A 16,168-nucleotide genomic window follows, 5' to 3' on the forward strand; every position below is an offset into this window, starting at 1 on the left:
TTCTAACCCTACATATGCAAAGGAATAACAATACTCATATGCAATAACACACTCCCCTAGAGGTCAGGGCTTCAGAGTTGGCATGCGAATCCCTGTCTCACCCTCTACCTGGTAATGTGTTCAGGGTTATTCCCCATTCACTGGTGGTCCCATCCAGGGAATGCTGACTAGTATGCCGTACTCAACAGTTCCCCTTTGACTCCTTAGTTATTAGTCCAAAGTGTTTTAGGAGCCACAGCACCTTTAGCAGCGACAGGCCCCCTTCCAGCTTTACATACTCCAGTAGTATGAAAGTGTTCAGCGGTACAGCAAGTGACTATTCTGTGAGCAATCCTGAGTCCAGATTCTGTTTGGTGAAGATGGGTCACAGACCGTTCACACTGCAGAACCCGGCAGACACAAGCTCACTCCTCTGAGCAGCTCTGAAAGTTCATCCAGCAATTGGAACTGCTCTCACTCAACCATACAAGTTACGTCACTCTTTCCATAACAGGGTGGAAGTGGATGGATTCTCCGGCTACCAACTGAACCTCCAGTGACAGTGCAATGTCTTTGGTGGAGTTCTTGTGATCCTCGGGGAATCAGTCAGGTGTAGTTGGGGGGCTTTACCCGCCGGTCACAGCAGTAATCCTCTTGTCCAGGCTGCGACCCAAACACTTGGCCACCTTGGTACCAGCAGCCACTGCTGGCATTCTGGGTTGCCGTTTTACTCACAATCGTGCACAGACTCTCCCAGTGCGATCGCCCTCTCTACGGCGGCCCCTCCTGGCTTACAGAGTCACTGACCTTGGTAGACACAAGTCTCAGGCTCCTGGCCTAAATAGGTTTAACAATGCCTTCCTCTGGTATACTCCATGGTGTCCCACATAGCTCACAGGAATGCAGCAGTAGACAAATCTGTCTGGTGGATTCCTCTACTCCTCAAGTCTTCATCAGGAAGGCACGGGCGACCCAAAATAGAACCCAGAGCCCTCCATATAATGTACCAATGAAGGCACACTCATTCAGTGTACTGCCAGCACCGTCCAGCACTCTGTCCAGAACTGTTACCTCCATGCATTGTACCATTACAAGTACACATACATTCGGTACACAGTCAGTCAGTGTGCACTGTTTAGCACTGAAGTTTTTCTATACTGTACCAGGGTGTGCTATTTGCAAACACACACTGCCCGCACTCACTATGTCTGTGCAACACAACATTTTCCCTTTCATGTATTGTACTTCACACAAGAACACCTACACCCAGCACATGCTTATATTGTTCAGACACTGCACAGCACTACATCTCTCATGTAATGTATTCCCAGCAGGTATACAATCAGAGACACATTTATAATTATTTCACGCAATGCAGCCGGACACCTTACCTCACCTTGAAAGGGAGAGAGCAGGAATGCGCCTGCCTGCGTTTGCGCACAAACTGCTGCCTAGTGCCAACACAATCACATTTGCTCCATGGTGCAAGGGTTCCTGCATTACAGGAAGGATGGTTTTTGTACAGGAAGCAAACTGCTGCACTTGTAGAAAGAGGAAAAAACAAGGGGAAATAAAGATATTTCTCCTTACGCCTCCCCCTTGAAAGCATAGCATTCTAACATATTCCCAGGTCTACCAGTATAGGTAACTCTGTGAATGCTTCAGAATGCATGGGTGAATATTTGGGAAAACTCATGCTCCACCTATGGAATGTCTCTCTGGGACAGACTAACGCAAGGCAGCAACTTGCGCTGTCTGGCATTACTTCAGAATTACCAAGCCATGCAGGGCCATGAAAGGTGGCCTTGCGTGGCTTGGCAAATCACATTATAGGTTTTGTGTCCCCGTGTGCCTCCTCAAATGGCACAAGGGCAATGCAAACCCCTTAATAAATTTGCCCCTCAGTACATGCACTAACCGCACATAAACTGCACAGCACCCCTCTATCCCTTTACTGCCCCATTCCCAGGCATGCATATATCCAGCGCAATCTTACTCCTGCGCTTCACGGCATTTCACATTTACCCGATGTAGGCCAAGGGTGAGTGCACCGCAGTTGAACTTTTAAAAATCTGAGTGAGCCTGTACGCCTCACTCCAGTGACACAGGGTAAAAAGGTCCGGTTGACTACGAGTGATCACTGCACGGTATGCTACCACCACCATGCTTGTGCTGCTTAATTCTTGGTGAAGACGGTAGCCTTTTATCACTATGCGGGTAACTGTGTGGGCGCCCCTCCTATCCCGAGACTCAATCCGTGAGACAGCCCTATGGCATGGTGCACACACAAAATTTGTGTTCGCCTGTGACAAAAAATCAGCATTAGGGATCTGGACAGTTGGGCACTCACGGCAGGGTATACATCTTTAACCATGCAGAGAACCTTTACATCCCAACAATGTAGCTTCTGCTTTACGAAAGAAAATATGGTACAATGCTCATCACCCTTCAGAAGTAGATCATAGTGGCTGTAGTGGTGTAGTTAATAAAACACTTTGTGAGATTTTGATTAGTCAAACCAAAACCTATGATTTTACATTAGTTTATTTGTCAGTCTGTGGACTAACCTGTGTAAATTTTCATCTGTTCCTCTTGGGTGAACACTGAGCCGACATGATGGATCAGAGACTCCCTAAGAGCTGCCAGTATTTCAAGTCCATCCAGCCTTTTGTTCTGGTCAAAGTCATGAAGGCTTCAAGTAGACATGAAAGAAAACACATAAGATATTTTGTAACATTCATAAAGCCTTGTGATAACACCTTACAGACACCAAATCCCACCATTCAGTGATTAAGGCAACCATCAGACTGAAACGTACAAGAACACAATACCCTTGACACGTCATCACAAACCAAAACAGATGTCAACCTCCGATGGAAGGATACCTTGGTGGCAATTAACAAGTCACCTAAAAGCATGGTGAGGCAAAGCCGTGAGCAAACAGAGGGGCAAATTTACAAATCCCATGCTGGTGCATCACTTTTTTAGCCGCTCTGGTGACGCAGCTCATATACCCATATCTACAAAGCCATGCAAAGTCACGTGACTCGTAGATATGGAGTAAGGCACGGCAGTGCAAGTCGCTGCGTTGCCTTACTCTGCATCGGGCGCTTTCAGTAGGCATTGCAGTGGGTTTTTCCATGCAACACCCATGGATTTTGGATGCATTACCAGATTTACAAGGACGTGCAAATGCATGAAAACTGTACGCCTCCCCAAGGCAGGCGTAATGAGGAGAAATATTTTCATTTCTCCTTATTTTTTCCTCTATGTGTGCTGCACTCTGCAGCACACATAGAAAGAAGAAATGCCTCCCTGGATTGTTTTTGTGCAGAAAGGTGTCCCTTCCTGCCCAAAAAGCAATCCTGCATGCAACACAGGCATCATTGCACCATGGTGCTAGGCAGTGAATTGTGTGCCAACGCAGGGGGAAGGGACAAAAAATGCACTGTATTTCATTAATACGGTACATTTCTGCCCTTCCCCTATGGCCCAGGAAAGCACAGCAAGGTCACTTGCTGCGCTGCCCTGCGCCATGCTTTAGTAAAAATGCCCTTAAGTGCTAAATGAATGCCTAAAACATATAGAGAAAATTACACTTGTCAATATTATTGTGTGCAGTTGTACAATTTCACCACTTTGATAATGGCTCAGCATGCATCATTTGCTGAGTGTGAGCTGGTTTTCAGCAACTACAATCTCAGAGGTTGGTGCATTGCAGAAACTTTCTAAAGTGCCATAGCATTCTATAAATAGATGTATAAAGGATACATGTGTAGGGCCTTATTTACAAGAGTCTGACTCATCGGCTCCGATGTGTCCAATTTCTTGCATTGCCCGGCCCCCCCCTAACAACGCCATGGATGTGCTGTATTTACAATACAGAGCTCCATTGCGTACGTTTTAACAGATGTGTCAGAAATTCTGAGGCATCTGTGGTGCTTAAGTCACGCATTGTTGGATTAGCGTCAAAAAATGATGGTGCTCTAGCAATGCCAGGAAGGCTCCCTTGTTAAAAAAGCCCTGTGTCGGTTTAACGCCTGCTCTAATGGTGATTCAGAGATGTCTTACAAAATGGTATAAACATCCATAAAAATAGCTTACGGAAAAGAGGAGGTAGATGATGAGGAAGAGACAGAACTGGTACTGTGCCCTCTAACCAAGCTATTCAAGTCCTTCAGGACTAGTTTTATGTATGCTATCCAGGGTCAAAAAGGTATTTATGGTAGCTTATGACACATTTGGAGAGAAAGATGTAATTAGACTGGTTAGATGTCCCAGCTGCCTGGAAAAAATTGTTAAGTCCTGTTAAGTCTAAGTGGCATGGTTTCGATTAGTATCGCTGAGAAGGACACCTTAAAAGGTAATTTTACAGATAGTAAACATAAGTTCTCTCTGCTAGACAATGGATAATACATAAGTGCCCGATGTCCTTGTTACAGTTGAGCTCTGACATCTCTAATGACCTGTAATACTGAAATAATATATTGGTTCTCACTTGTAATGAGTTATGACATGAAAAGTGTGACGTCTTAGGTTAACTGTTTTTTTTTTTACTCTCCTGGACATCCTTTGCACCGATCATGAACAGTGATTAGGAGAAAGGAGATATTTATGGTAACGTTTATTTTTTTCACGAAAGAAATAGTCTGTGCATGTTTCTACATATTTTGAGCTACATCACTTATTAATCCTATTTACATTAAATTTATCAATATATTTTTTCAACAAATTACTGATTTTGCTTTTATTCCTAATGTCTGAAACCTAAAGATCTCTTTCATTCGAAAGAGCAAGATACCAAGGGCCTAATTTGCAAGAGGCCTGAACCGGCAGAGAGTCACTTTTTATGACACTCCAGTGGTGCAGGCCTCTCAATCATAACTATGAGGCGATGCAAAGCATGGCCTCCTCGTTATGGAGTACGGCAAGGCAGTGCAAAGTGCTGCCTTGCCTTACTCTACGTCAAGGAGGCATTCCATGGGCTTTGTGGGTTTTGACACATTCTCAGATCACCAATAATCTGTAATAATAATAATCATATTAATAATCTGTAAACCTGGGAATGTGTCAAAACTGTGTACCTCCCCAAGGGAGGTGTAATGAGGAGATATTTACATGATACTGTGCATTCCTGTCCTTTCTGCCAGCGCCGGGCAGAAATTGCTGCTGAGCGCTAACCCAAGCATCCTTGCACCATGGTGCAAAGGTGTTGACATTGTTGGCACAATTGTTTTTGTGCAGAAAGGGACGCCTTCCTGCACAAACATAGTCAGGGAAAGTGTTTCTGCAAAATGCAGCACACATAGAAAGAGGAGAAAAGTTATAGAGTACATTCCTACCCTTTCGATTTGGGTAAGGCAGCACAGCTAAAAGGCTTGTGGTGCAGCCATAAGCCAATTATTAGTAAATGAGGCACCAAGGATTTAAGTGATTTGTGGAATGGTGATGGTGTGACAATGGGTGCACAGGCAGCAAAATTGTTAGGGAACTCTTTGAATGCGCTCCTTTGGCAATATTCTGAAAGGAAGACAACCTTTCTGCACATGTTTAAATAAACGGGGTTATTAGCAAGTGTTCTATCATCTGTTACACGTAAATGACCTAAGCCCAAATCTGAAAAGGACAAGGGAGTGTCTATCTGTAGGAGGCTGGCCCTCCATGTAGTGTGCAAAACTAGGCACACTGTACAGGTGGTCCAGGCAACCACACGTTGGTTTCCAGAGGTAGAAATTAGACCACCTAATGCCCCAATTTTTAAGGTAGCTGGTCGAGCAGTTAGGCAATGTGCGAAGTATTTGCTGTATTCACAAATCCAATCATGCACCGCACACACTGAATGAATAACTCGAAACCTGAATTTATAACAATACTTCAGACTTTTATATACATTTTAAGACCAAAATATTTAGAATACATTAAGTACTTTTTGAGTTATGACCTTTTGAAGTTTTATTAAAGTTAGTCTTTCTGTGCGTAATTACATACCATTGGAATCAATGCACTGTCACCTTTAAAAATGCATTAAAAATTGTACAGTTGGGTTACCAGGCTCTTCTCTTGCAGGGTGGCTGGAGTGGTTGGTGGGCACACTGTGCCAGCTGGAGAGCCTCGGGCGGCTCCTGGTTCCGGCGGGAGCAGTTTTGGAAAACCTCTTGGCACAGGCCCACCTGGAGGGGCCACTTGGAAAAGGAGCTGTTTGCAAATTTAAGGTGGGTGCTTGGGGTTCTCCTTGGGCTGCTGAGGTCACAAGGGGTTGGGGACCCAGGGCACCCAGCAAATCCCGCGATGCAAGGCACAGGTCGGCCAGGCGCAGGACATTTTGGAGGTCTTGGATGCTGTGCGCAAAGGGACCCTTTAGAGCTGGAGGTGAGCTGCCTTCTTTGGGTCTCACAGGACGTCCCGGGTGCTCTGGTGGGAGGTCCAGGGTGTCACTGAAGTCCCTCAACTGGGGTTTCCTCCTGGTCCAGTTTCATCTCCGGAGGAGCTGTTGTTGGTGATGGTCAGTACCTGGGGTATTGCCACAACTCGGCCACAGGAGGGTGCTGTGCCACCAAACTTGGCACACTTGCTGGTCCCACCCAGGCTGTCGTTGGTGTGTCGTCAGGTCTGGCTGAGACTTCCAGTTTCAGAGATATCATTTGGTCAGTGAAGTGTCCCTCACCGGTTTGCAGGTTCCTTGCTGGTTGCTGTGGTTTCTTGAGTGGTGCCTCCACTCAGGAGAGAGTTCTCTGGCTATTTATGAAGCCTGGAGGTCCTCAGGGTCTTTTGAAGTCGGTCCAGTGGTCAGCGCTTCGGCAGCGGCGATTGCCGAGACAATGGTGCAGCAAGCAGGGGTCTTGGAGCCTGTTCTGGTGCAGCAGGTCCTCTGTTCACATCCTGTCAGGTTCTTTGGTGCTGTCTTCTTTTCTGCCAGATCTAATTTCTTGGTCTAGAGGATCCCACTAAATACTGAATTTAGTGGGTGTTTTAAGGGGAACCTGGTAGTGCCCAATGGACACTTAACCTTGGGTGACTACACCCACTACAGTGACCACTTCCTGTGGGAAGAGGCACGTCCTAGACCCTATTGAATATTCTCCTACCATCCAACATGGAGGAAAATGAGATGGAGGGTCCACTTCGCCTGCAAGCCCCTATGGGTGGTGCATTCTCAGTCGGCAGGTACTCCTACCCTTTGTCTGTTGCTAGCAGTAGGCCTGGAGGCTCAAGTTTCAGGGGCAGTATCCCTTTGAAGCTCACCACCAGGGTGTTGCACATTCCTGAGGGAGGGGGTGTTAGCTCCTTCACCCAGGAAGGGCATTGCCTTACAAACCAGAGAGCCATGGCTGTCACCCAGGTTTGTATATTGGCCGTCTGGAGGGGCAGGCTGGATGGAACAAGTCAGCAACTATGCCAGTTAGGATTAGCTTTTGCAGGGGGCAACCTAAGGTGACCCCTGGGTACATTTAAGTTTAAATCCAACACTGGTACCAGTTTGGATTTAATAGTCTGAGTTGTTTGATACCAAACAATCCAGGGTTCAGAGTAGCCATTTTGTAGCTGGGAAACTCGTATTGACCAGTGTCCAGCATATATATTAAGATGGCTGCTCTGTTCACTCACTAAGTCCCAGGTTTGGCAAGGACACAGTGGGGGCATATTGCTCACATAGCTATACCCTCACATATAATGAACACCCTGCCTTAGTGCTGTAAGGCCTGCCAGAGGGGTGTCTTACCCATAGTAAATGCAGTATATGGTGGACAGGGCACACAGGGAGTGTGCCATGTCGAGTTTGTATTTTAGGTTTGCACCAGGACACTCAGCCTGCACTGTCAGTGCTGAGGGTATCTGAGTGCAGGGTTCTAGAGGGTGGCACAATCAGTGCTGCTGCCCTCAGAGGCCTACTCCTACTACCTCATGCCCTGGGTACTGGGGTACCCATTTTCTAGGGTCTTACAGGGATATGTAAGAATGTTTCCAATTGTGCCAACCATCACAACAGATTTAGAGAAAGAGCTCTGGCCCAGGAAACCTGGTTAGCAGGGGCCTTGGGCATTACCAACTTCTAAAACACATCAACATCAGGCAAAAAATGGGGCTAACCATGCAAAAAGAGGCCTCCTCTCATGTCATCGTCTCTCCTTTCTGTTCCCCTCCTCTACATGAGTAGTAAATGACACTCATCGTAAAGTGAAACATCACTGTGAGCCGTGCTGTATATACAGCAAACAGCTTGAGGGGAATGTCTCCATCAGCAATATCTACAGAGAGCAAATAAGTGGCCAGGTATATAGAGGCACAATCCAGGTGTGCCACATAAATATTAGACAGAAAACTCAGTACAAGGTGCTCTAGAGAGGACGAAAGGGCCACTTTAGGTTCCGCAGAGTAGTTGATGTTCCTAATTTGAACATCAATAAGCCCCCGTGCAACTCACACAGTGTTGAAAATTTCAAACGTTCATGGTTTTGAAATAGTTATTTTATTCAAGTCTCTATTTTCAACAAGCATATCGGATATACACAAAAGTTGTTTTCCAAATATTCAATGTAGCCAATACATGTTTCGTCATTTAAGATTATTGACCTACAACTTCATCAGGGCTACAAACAGAAGCATATATATCAATTTAACATTAGCATCCATCATATTCCCAATCACTTCAACAGGGCTACAAACAAAAACATATAGATCAACTTAATATTAGCATCATGTACCCAATATCTCCCAGTACCAAAACCTCATTGGTGGGAATTTTAGAAAAGGAACATGATCATTTTCAACCTGTGTTCTTAGTTCAGAAAGAACACCAGAATGACCCCAGAGTCATACAGAACAAATTGGTTATAAAATGAATGAACTGTGAAATGCTAAGTAAGAGGTGAATATATGTAAAGGAATACCAAGTAGGAAAACCTGACCAGATTCAGACTGAAAAGTACATGGTTTTATGATTAGTGAAGCTTTTAACCTGAGTAACCCGAAAGCTAAAGAAGGACTCTGAGCTAAATTCATAAAGCTTTAGAGACTGAAGAAACCAGAGATGTCTAAATGGTGAGATGGGATAACCCTTAAACAGTATTCATGTCTTAACTGGATTCCCAGAGGTCTTCGCACACCGATATTTCCAACATATGATGACTTGGAAGAAGACTTACTATTATGTTGAGAGAGAGAGCTTACCACAGTTTGGTTAATCTAATGGGGTTAATGATTGAAATTCAGACAGAAAATGTGCCAAACTCCAACAAGAGATTAGTGATCTTGAAAAGGAGATTATGGTTATAAAATTGCCTGAACCAACCAAGAAGAACTATGAGATGATAGAGGAAATTTTAAATAAATATCAAGAGGACATAAAACAGAGGAAGGCTAGGAAACTAAGAAGGGACAAATCTGATTACAATAGTCTGAGAATTTGTATGTCTGCTAAAAAGTTTGATCATTTGGTCAAGAAAGATTCTCTCCCTGATAAGACTGACACTCCTCCCGTTAGCAGTAGTAGCACTTCCCCCCCCCCCTCCAGCTATTCATCTAGTGAGAACGAAGATGCACGAGAAGGTGCCTCAGAACAATGCTGCAATAACCTTTTTTTTTAAAGGAAGTACTTCATATCAGGATGGGGAACAGGGACAGAAATTCGAAGCCCAGGGTAGGAACTTCGGACAGACAAAACTGGGAACAAGAGGAAAGAGCATCTCCAGACGAAAGAAGGGTTATGAAAACCAGATTTTGGAGCGGAGTCAGCAGATAATAGGTGACACCTCTGATGTTAAAGTGGTTAATTTGTCCAATAAGAGCTTTGGCTGAGAAACAATTACTTTGCTTGAGAAGGTAAGAGTTTTGCCCTATTAGTATTGGCAGTATGTTGGATTTAAAGACTGGCTTGTATAAATTGGTTCGGCAACTCAAACTGAATATTTTTTTTCTGTTAACCTATCTAAGAAAAATCTATTATGGATGAGATTTCAATGAGTAAAATGTTAATAAAAGATGTGTATGATACTACAACATTACTTTTTATTTCTGAAAATTAACATGATCCCTTGACTGTTCATAAGATTTTGGGTGATTTTGAATTAATCACTAACCCTAGTGAAAACAGTGGCTTAAAGCAGAAATCTAGGTGGATCCCACTGCTTTCAAGTGGCAATAATGTGCACCTTTTCTACAAAGCAGTCCTTAATGAGATGGATAAATGGGATCTTAAGACCCAAACCGAATGCAAGACACAATCTTACGAAGCCTGAGAAGATAGCTCTTAATGATTTATTAGATCACAACAATATTATCTGGGAGGCAGACACAGGTGGGAATATAGTAATCATGAAGAAGGAAGAATATGACAATGAGATTCATAGTCAATTAAATGACTCCTTATGCTACCATAAACTAAATTACAATCCTATCTTTGAAGTATCCCAACTGGTAAATATCAAGTTCAAGTTTTGGCATGATTTGGACTTGCTCAATGATGATGAGTATTACTATTTGGTGTCGGATCACCAGTGGTACTCCTGTCTACATACACTCCGAAAAATACATAAAGACTTGCCTTTTAACCTTGGAAAACCCATTATATCGGGTATTGGAGGTCCAACAGAGAGGATAACTAAATTTGTGGGTGTCTTTTTACGTCCCTTTGTTTCCAACTTACCATCCTATATGCATGACACTAAGCATATCCTGAACTTCATTAATGATGTAACATGGGAGAATGGCATGTTGATGGTCACTATGGATGTAATGTCATTATATACTAGCATTTTCCATGAATGTGGCATTAATGCGCTGCTCCACTTTCTTAGTAAGAGGCCTATTGAATTTTACGAAGATATGAAAATGTTGCTTACTAGGTCATGATTGATTTTAGAGAACAATGTTTTTCTGTTCAATAGAACATTGTGTAAATGATTGGGCGGGAGAGTTATAGGTTCCAGATTTGCACCTTCATTTGCAAATTTCTTTATGGGGTAGCAGAAGGAAGTTGGAGGTCTGGGGCCCTCAAGCCGCAAAATGAACTGACAATATTTATTACTTGGGTCCCTATATTGATGATTGCTTTATGATTTGGACTGGGAATAATGATGAATTGGATTCATTTATGAAATACTTGAACTCCAACTAGTATAATATATCTTTCACATATGAATATAGTGATAAAAGTATTGTATTCTAGACTTAAAATTGTACATCAAGGGTAGGGGGGCGTATCCCTAGCGAAATGCATAGGAAGAAAACTGTATACAATGCCTTACTACATGCATCAAGTTAATTCTATCCCCTACAGGGAGATGCTGAGGGCAAGAAGGAATTATAGTGAGGATATTGTATTTAAAAAGACTTCGAATAACAATGGACAAAGATTTGTGTCAGGAGAATATGACATGGATGTGATTAAGAAAGCTAGCAAAGGAGCATGTACTACTGACCGTAGAGAAATACTTTTGAATAGTAAAAGTAATTAGAAACAGCAGTCCAAGATGATCAGATTGGCGACAGGTTTCAATCCCATGTCTAAAAAGTTTTACAGTGCTCTACGTAAATATTGGGATCTGTTAATTCAGACCAAAGATCTTCAGCCATTCCCATCTAGTCACCCTGATATTGCAAAGGGAAAACAGTGAGGAATTAGATTTTTCCTAGTTATCCTACATCTCGGATAACAGACTTTTGGTTAACACAGCTTGCTAAGGGTTTTTTTAAAATGTGGTCATTGTACTATGTGTAGATGGGCTACTGATTGCACAGCCAAACTCACTTACCATAATTTGTGTGAACACATAATACAAACCCACATAGATTGTGGCACTCAATATCTAATCTATTTAATAGTGTGTAAATGAAGTAAAGTATATGCGGTAAGCATGATCAATCAATCAGGGTTCTTGTAAAGCGTGGCTAATCACCCGTTAGGGTCTCAAGGAGGTACTGGGGGTGGTGGTATCTGCAGTTCAGTCGATGAGCTGGCTGGCCAGTTCAGTCGAAGAGCCAGGTCTTGAGGTCCTTCATGAATTGAGGCAGTGAGGGAGATTGTCTGAGATGAAGAGAAAGAGAGTTCCAGGTCTTAGCAGTGAGATATGTGAGAGATTTTCCTCTGGCTGTGGTCTTGCGGATCCGTGGGATGGTGGCCAGGGCCATGTGGGCAGAACAGAGTTGTCTGGTGGGGGTGTAGACGGTGAGGTGGTGGTTGAGGTATACGGGTCCAATGTTGTGGCGGCATGAATGAGGAGCTTGAAGGTGATTCTCTTGTTGATCGGGAGCAAGTGAAGTTCTCTCGGGTGCCCAGAAATGTGGCAGCAGTAAGGGATGTCCAGGATAAGTCTGGTGGTGGCATCCTGGATTCTTTGCAGATTTTTTTGGAGCTTCTCATTTGCCCTGGCATAGAGCGTGTTGCCGTAGTCAAGCTTGCTGCTGACAAGCGCTTGGGTAACCGTTCTTTTGGATTCGATGGGGATCCACTTGAGGATCTTTCAGAGCAGGCGGAGCATATAGAAGCAGGAGGATGAGTTGGCATTGATTTTGTGGTTCATCGAGAGCGAGGAGTTGAAGATGATGCACAGGTTGTGTGCATGGTCAGTCAGTGTGGGGGGGGGGGAGCTCAGAGTACTGTGGGCCACTGGGAGTCAACCCAGGCAGAAGGAGTGGTTCCCAACATGAGGACTTCTGTTTTGTAGGAGTTGCGCTTGAGGCAGCTGTTCTTCATCCGGGCAACAACTGCCTTCATTCTGTTGTGGGAGTTGCTCTTTACGACTGCTAATTTATTGGTGTGGGAGAGAATCTTTTGGCTATCATCGGCGTAGGATACGATGTTGAGTCCGTGGTTTATGATGATGTCTGCAAGCGGGCCATGTAGATTTGGAAGAGGGTGGGGCTCAGTGAGGATCTCTGAGGGACGCCACAGATGATATCTGTAGGTTCGGATGAGAACAGAGGGAGCTTGACTCTGGGTTCAGCTGGTGAGGAAGGAGAAGATCCACTATAGGACTTTGCTGTGGATGCCAGTGTTGTGTAGTCCTGTTGAGAGGGTGTTGTGGGAGATGGTGTCAAAGGTGATAGAGAGGTCCCCCAGGATGAGGGCTGCGGTTTCACCTCGGTCAAGGAGATTGCAGATATCATCTTTTGCAGCAAGAACATCAGTCTCAGTGCTGTGGTTGATTCTGAAGCCTGATTGGGAGGGGTCCAAGATGCAGTTGGTTTCGATGAACTTGGTGAGTTGGGCATTGATGGCTTTCTCAATGACTTTGGCTGGGAAGGGGAGCAGAGAAATTGGTCTGTAGTTCCTGAGATCTGTTGGGTCTGTAGAGGGTTTCTTCAGATGGGGTTTGATCTCTGTGTGCTTCCAGTCTTCCGGAAACGTGGCAGTCTCGATGGAGCAGTTGATTATGCAGCAGAGTTTAGGGGCAATGGTGTTGAGGGCTCTTTTGAAGATGTGGTGGGGGCAGGGATCCGAGGGAGCTCCGGAGTGTTGGACGGTCTTCATAATCTGTAGGGTGGCGTTCGTGGTGAGGGTGGTCCAGTTGGTTATGGTCAGCTCGGATGTGGAACATTTGGGTGGGGTTGGTAGGTCCTGTGTTGCGAAGCTGTCGACGCTGTTTATGATCTTGTAGGGGAAGAGGGTGGCACGGTTGTTGCCGAGGGCATGGGGGGGATATCCGTCATATCCATGCTGTGTTTGGTGAATTCTTTGATCATGTGAAGAGTTCTCTGCTGTTGTGTGCATTGGCGTTGATTCATTCCTGTATGGCAGTTTTCTTAGTGGCTCAAGGTGGTGGTGTGTGGTGACGGTGGTTTTGAAGGCTGCATGGTCTGCCGGGGTCTTGCAGCTCCTCAATCTTCTTTCGAGTCATCTGCAGGTGTGTCTGGACTTTTGGAGGGGGGAAGAACCAGCTTTCTCGGCGGTCTGTTTGCCAGAGGGTTTCCTGAGGGGAGCCAGAGCACTGGTACATTTGGCGATCCATAGATGGAGGTTGCATGCAGATTGTGGCGTCAGTGGTGGTCGGCAATGGTGTGTTGAGGTGGCGAGTTGGTCTTCGGACACCTTGTTCCAGATTCTGTGTGGGTAGCGGTGAGGGCGGTGGTGTTGGATGGGCTTGGTGAAGGAGAACTGAACGCAGCTGTGGTCAGTTCATTAAAGTTCAGAGGTGTGACTGATGGAGATTTTTCTGCTGGCGGAGAAGATGGGGTTGAGACATGTCCTGTTGAGTGTGTTGGGAAGGTGACCAGTTGTTTGAGACCGATGATGGTGGGATTCTCCAGTAGAAATGAGGTGTAGAGGTTGCTGAGGAGGATGTAGTCTGTTGAGGCAAGGGTGTGGTGTGCAACAAAGTCAGCTATGGATTCGCTGAAAGGCAGACAGGGTCTGTAGACAAGGGTGCCATGGAGGGTGGTGTTTGGGTTGGTCTGGATCTGGAATTGGAGGGTGCTCCATGTCGGGCGAATGGTCGTCGGTACTGGTTGTGAGGCGGAGGGTGTTCTTGTGTACAATGGAGATGCCTCCTCATGGTTGGTTGGTGCAGTCCTTGTGAATGTAACCGTCGGGGATGGCAGCGAATTTGTCCAGTGCAAAAGTGGGGTTCATCCAGGTTTCTGTGAGGAATGCGATGTGGGGGAGGAGGAGTCAAGCAGTTTCCATATCTCTGCAGTGTGTTTCGTGAGGGATTGTGTTGAGTATGATGCAGCTGAGGTTGTTGTGTGCGGTTCTAGTGTTCCGTGCGGTTGGTGGGTCTTATGTGCGGTGGCAGGAGAAGGCGCAGTTGCAGCAGTCAAATGGTCCTTGGGTGTGGTTGCAGGTGGTTGTTCGTCCAGTGTTGGGGGCATGGAGGAAGCTGGCGTCATAGAATTGAGGGGTGCGGGAACCATGGTCACTGGTGCTAGGTGTGGTCCAGGCACGGACTGGCGCAGATGGGCTTGCCTTTGGTGTGCCTTCGTCGCTCAGTGACGCACGCCCAGTTCACACAGCTGCCATTTAGTACTGGTACTTAGAGAAAGCATAGCAAAACATTTCAGAGCGTTAAACAAGAGAATATTAAATATCCAATTGTGTTACATGGCAAAGAATGTCCGGCCCAGAATACACACTCCTGGTTTAGACTTCATGGGACTGGAGTGGTTAAAAGTGATATTAGGGGTGGAAATCGAGAACTGAAACTATGTCAGAGAAGCATGCTGGATTATACAATTACACGCAGTCAAAAAGGGTCTCAGTATTGATCATGAGATGCAGTATTTTCTTGAAACATGAGTAAACACAGTGATGCGGTTCTTTGAGGATAACTATATGCAGAGATGTGGTTATGACACGTAGGCACATGTATTTGATGCTAATACGTGATGCTGCCGGTACTTAGTTCTCTATGAAAATTACATTGAGTACACAGATGACCATTAGTTACTAAACATATCATCTCCTCAAATTTTCTTTTAATTTTTCATATAATGATATTATGTTCTTGTTTTTTTTTCCAGACATTTGATGTGGTCATTTGTGACTGATAAAAGATGTGCACTCTTGACTTACACTAGGGGGCATAATTATACTCCATTTTCCCAGAATTTGCGTCATTTAACGCAAATTCTGTGCAAAACTAACTCTATATTTATATTTTGATGGTAGACACATCTAACGTCAAAATATTGGAGTTTGCATCATTTTTTAGATGTGTGAACCTACCTTGCATCAATGAGATGCAAGATAGGTGTTCCCATCTAAAAAATGGTGCTAGCCCCATATTGTTCCCCCCCCTATGCTAAAATGACGCACGGTTGGGAGGAGGGGCTAAATAATGGTGCAAAGCTTGCTTTGCACCATTATTGAACTTCTGGGTCTTACCAGGCGTTAGGGGACCTGTGGACCCATTTCCAAGGTTGAACACTGTGGAATGGGTCCACAGGTGCCCTCTTCAAGCCCCAGGAACACCCTCACCCACAGTAGAGGGACCCCGGAGGATGGGGGACCCCATCCTAGTTAAGTAGGGTAAGTATAGGTAAGTACTTTTTTTTTTTTTTAAATTAAAGTGCCATCGGGAGCCCAACTTGGGGCCCCCTGTATGGCACAAGGTACAATGGCCATGCCCAGGGGATCCTGGTCCCCTGTGCTGGCTACTGGGGTGGTGGGCATGTCTCCTGTCTTTTCTAAGGCAGGAATCATGTGGTATAGATGGTTTTGTGTCAGAAAAGGACGCTAAGCTGGTTAGAGGCATTT

General features: G+C 45.0%; 1 protein-coding gene across 2 annotated transcripts in view; it reads right to left on the reverse strand.

Annotated features, from left to right (window-relative positions):
* Positions 1–16,168, reverse strand: part of LOC138295982 (multiple coagulation factor deficiency protein 2 homolog) — an 81,484-nt gene that overhangs the window by 22,275 nt on the left and 43,041 nt on the right. For both annotated transcript variants that reach the window (XM_069234673.1, XM_069234672.1), the window contains one exon: positions 2,547–2,671. In XM_069234673.1, the coding sequence (XP_069090774.1) occupies positions 2,547–2,671 (125 nt within the window). The remainder of the gene's footprint in view (positions 1–2,546; positions 2,672–16,168) is intronic.

The sequence above is a fragment of the Pleurodeles waltl genome, chromosome 5 (genome assembly GCF_031143425.1).
Source record: "Pleurodeles waltl isolate 20211129_DDA chromosome 5, aPleWal1.hap1.20221129, whole genome shotgun sequence".
NCBI classification, from domain to species: Eukaryota; Metazoa; Chordata; class Amphibia; order Caudata; family Salamandridae; genus Pleurodeles; species Pleurodeles waltl.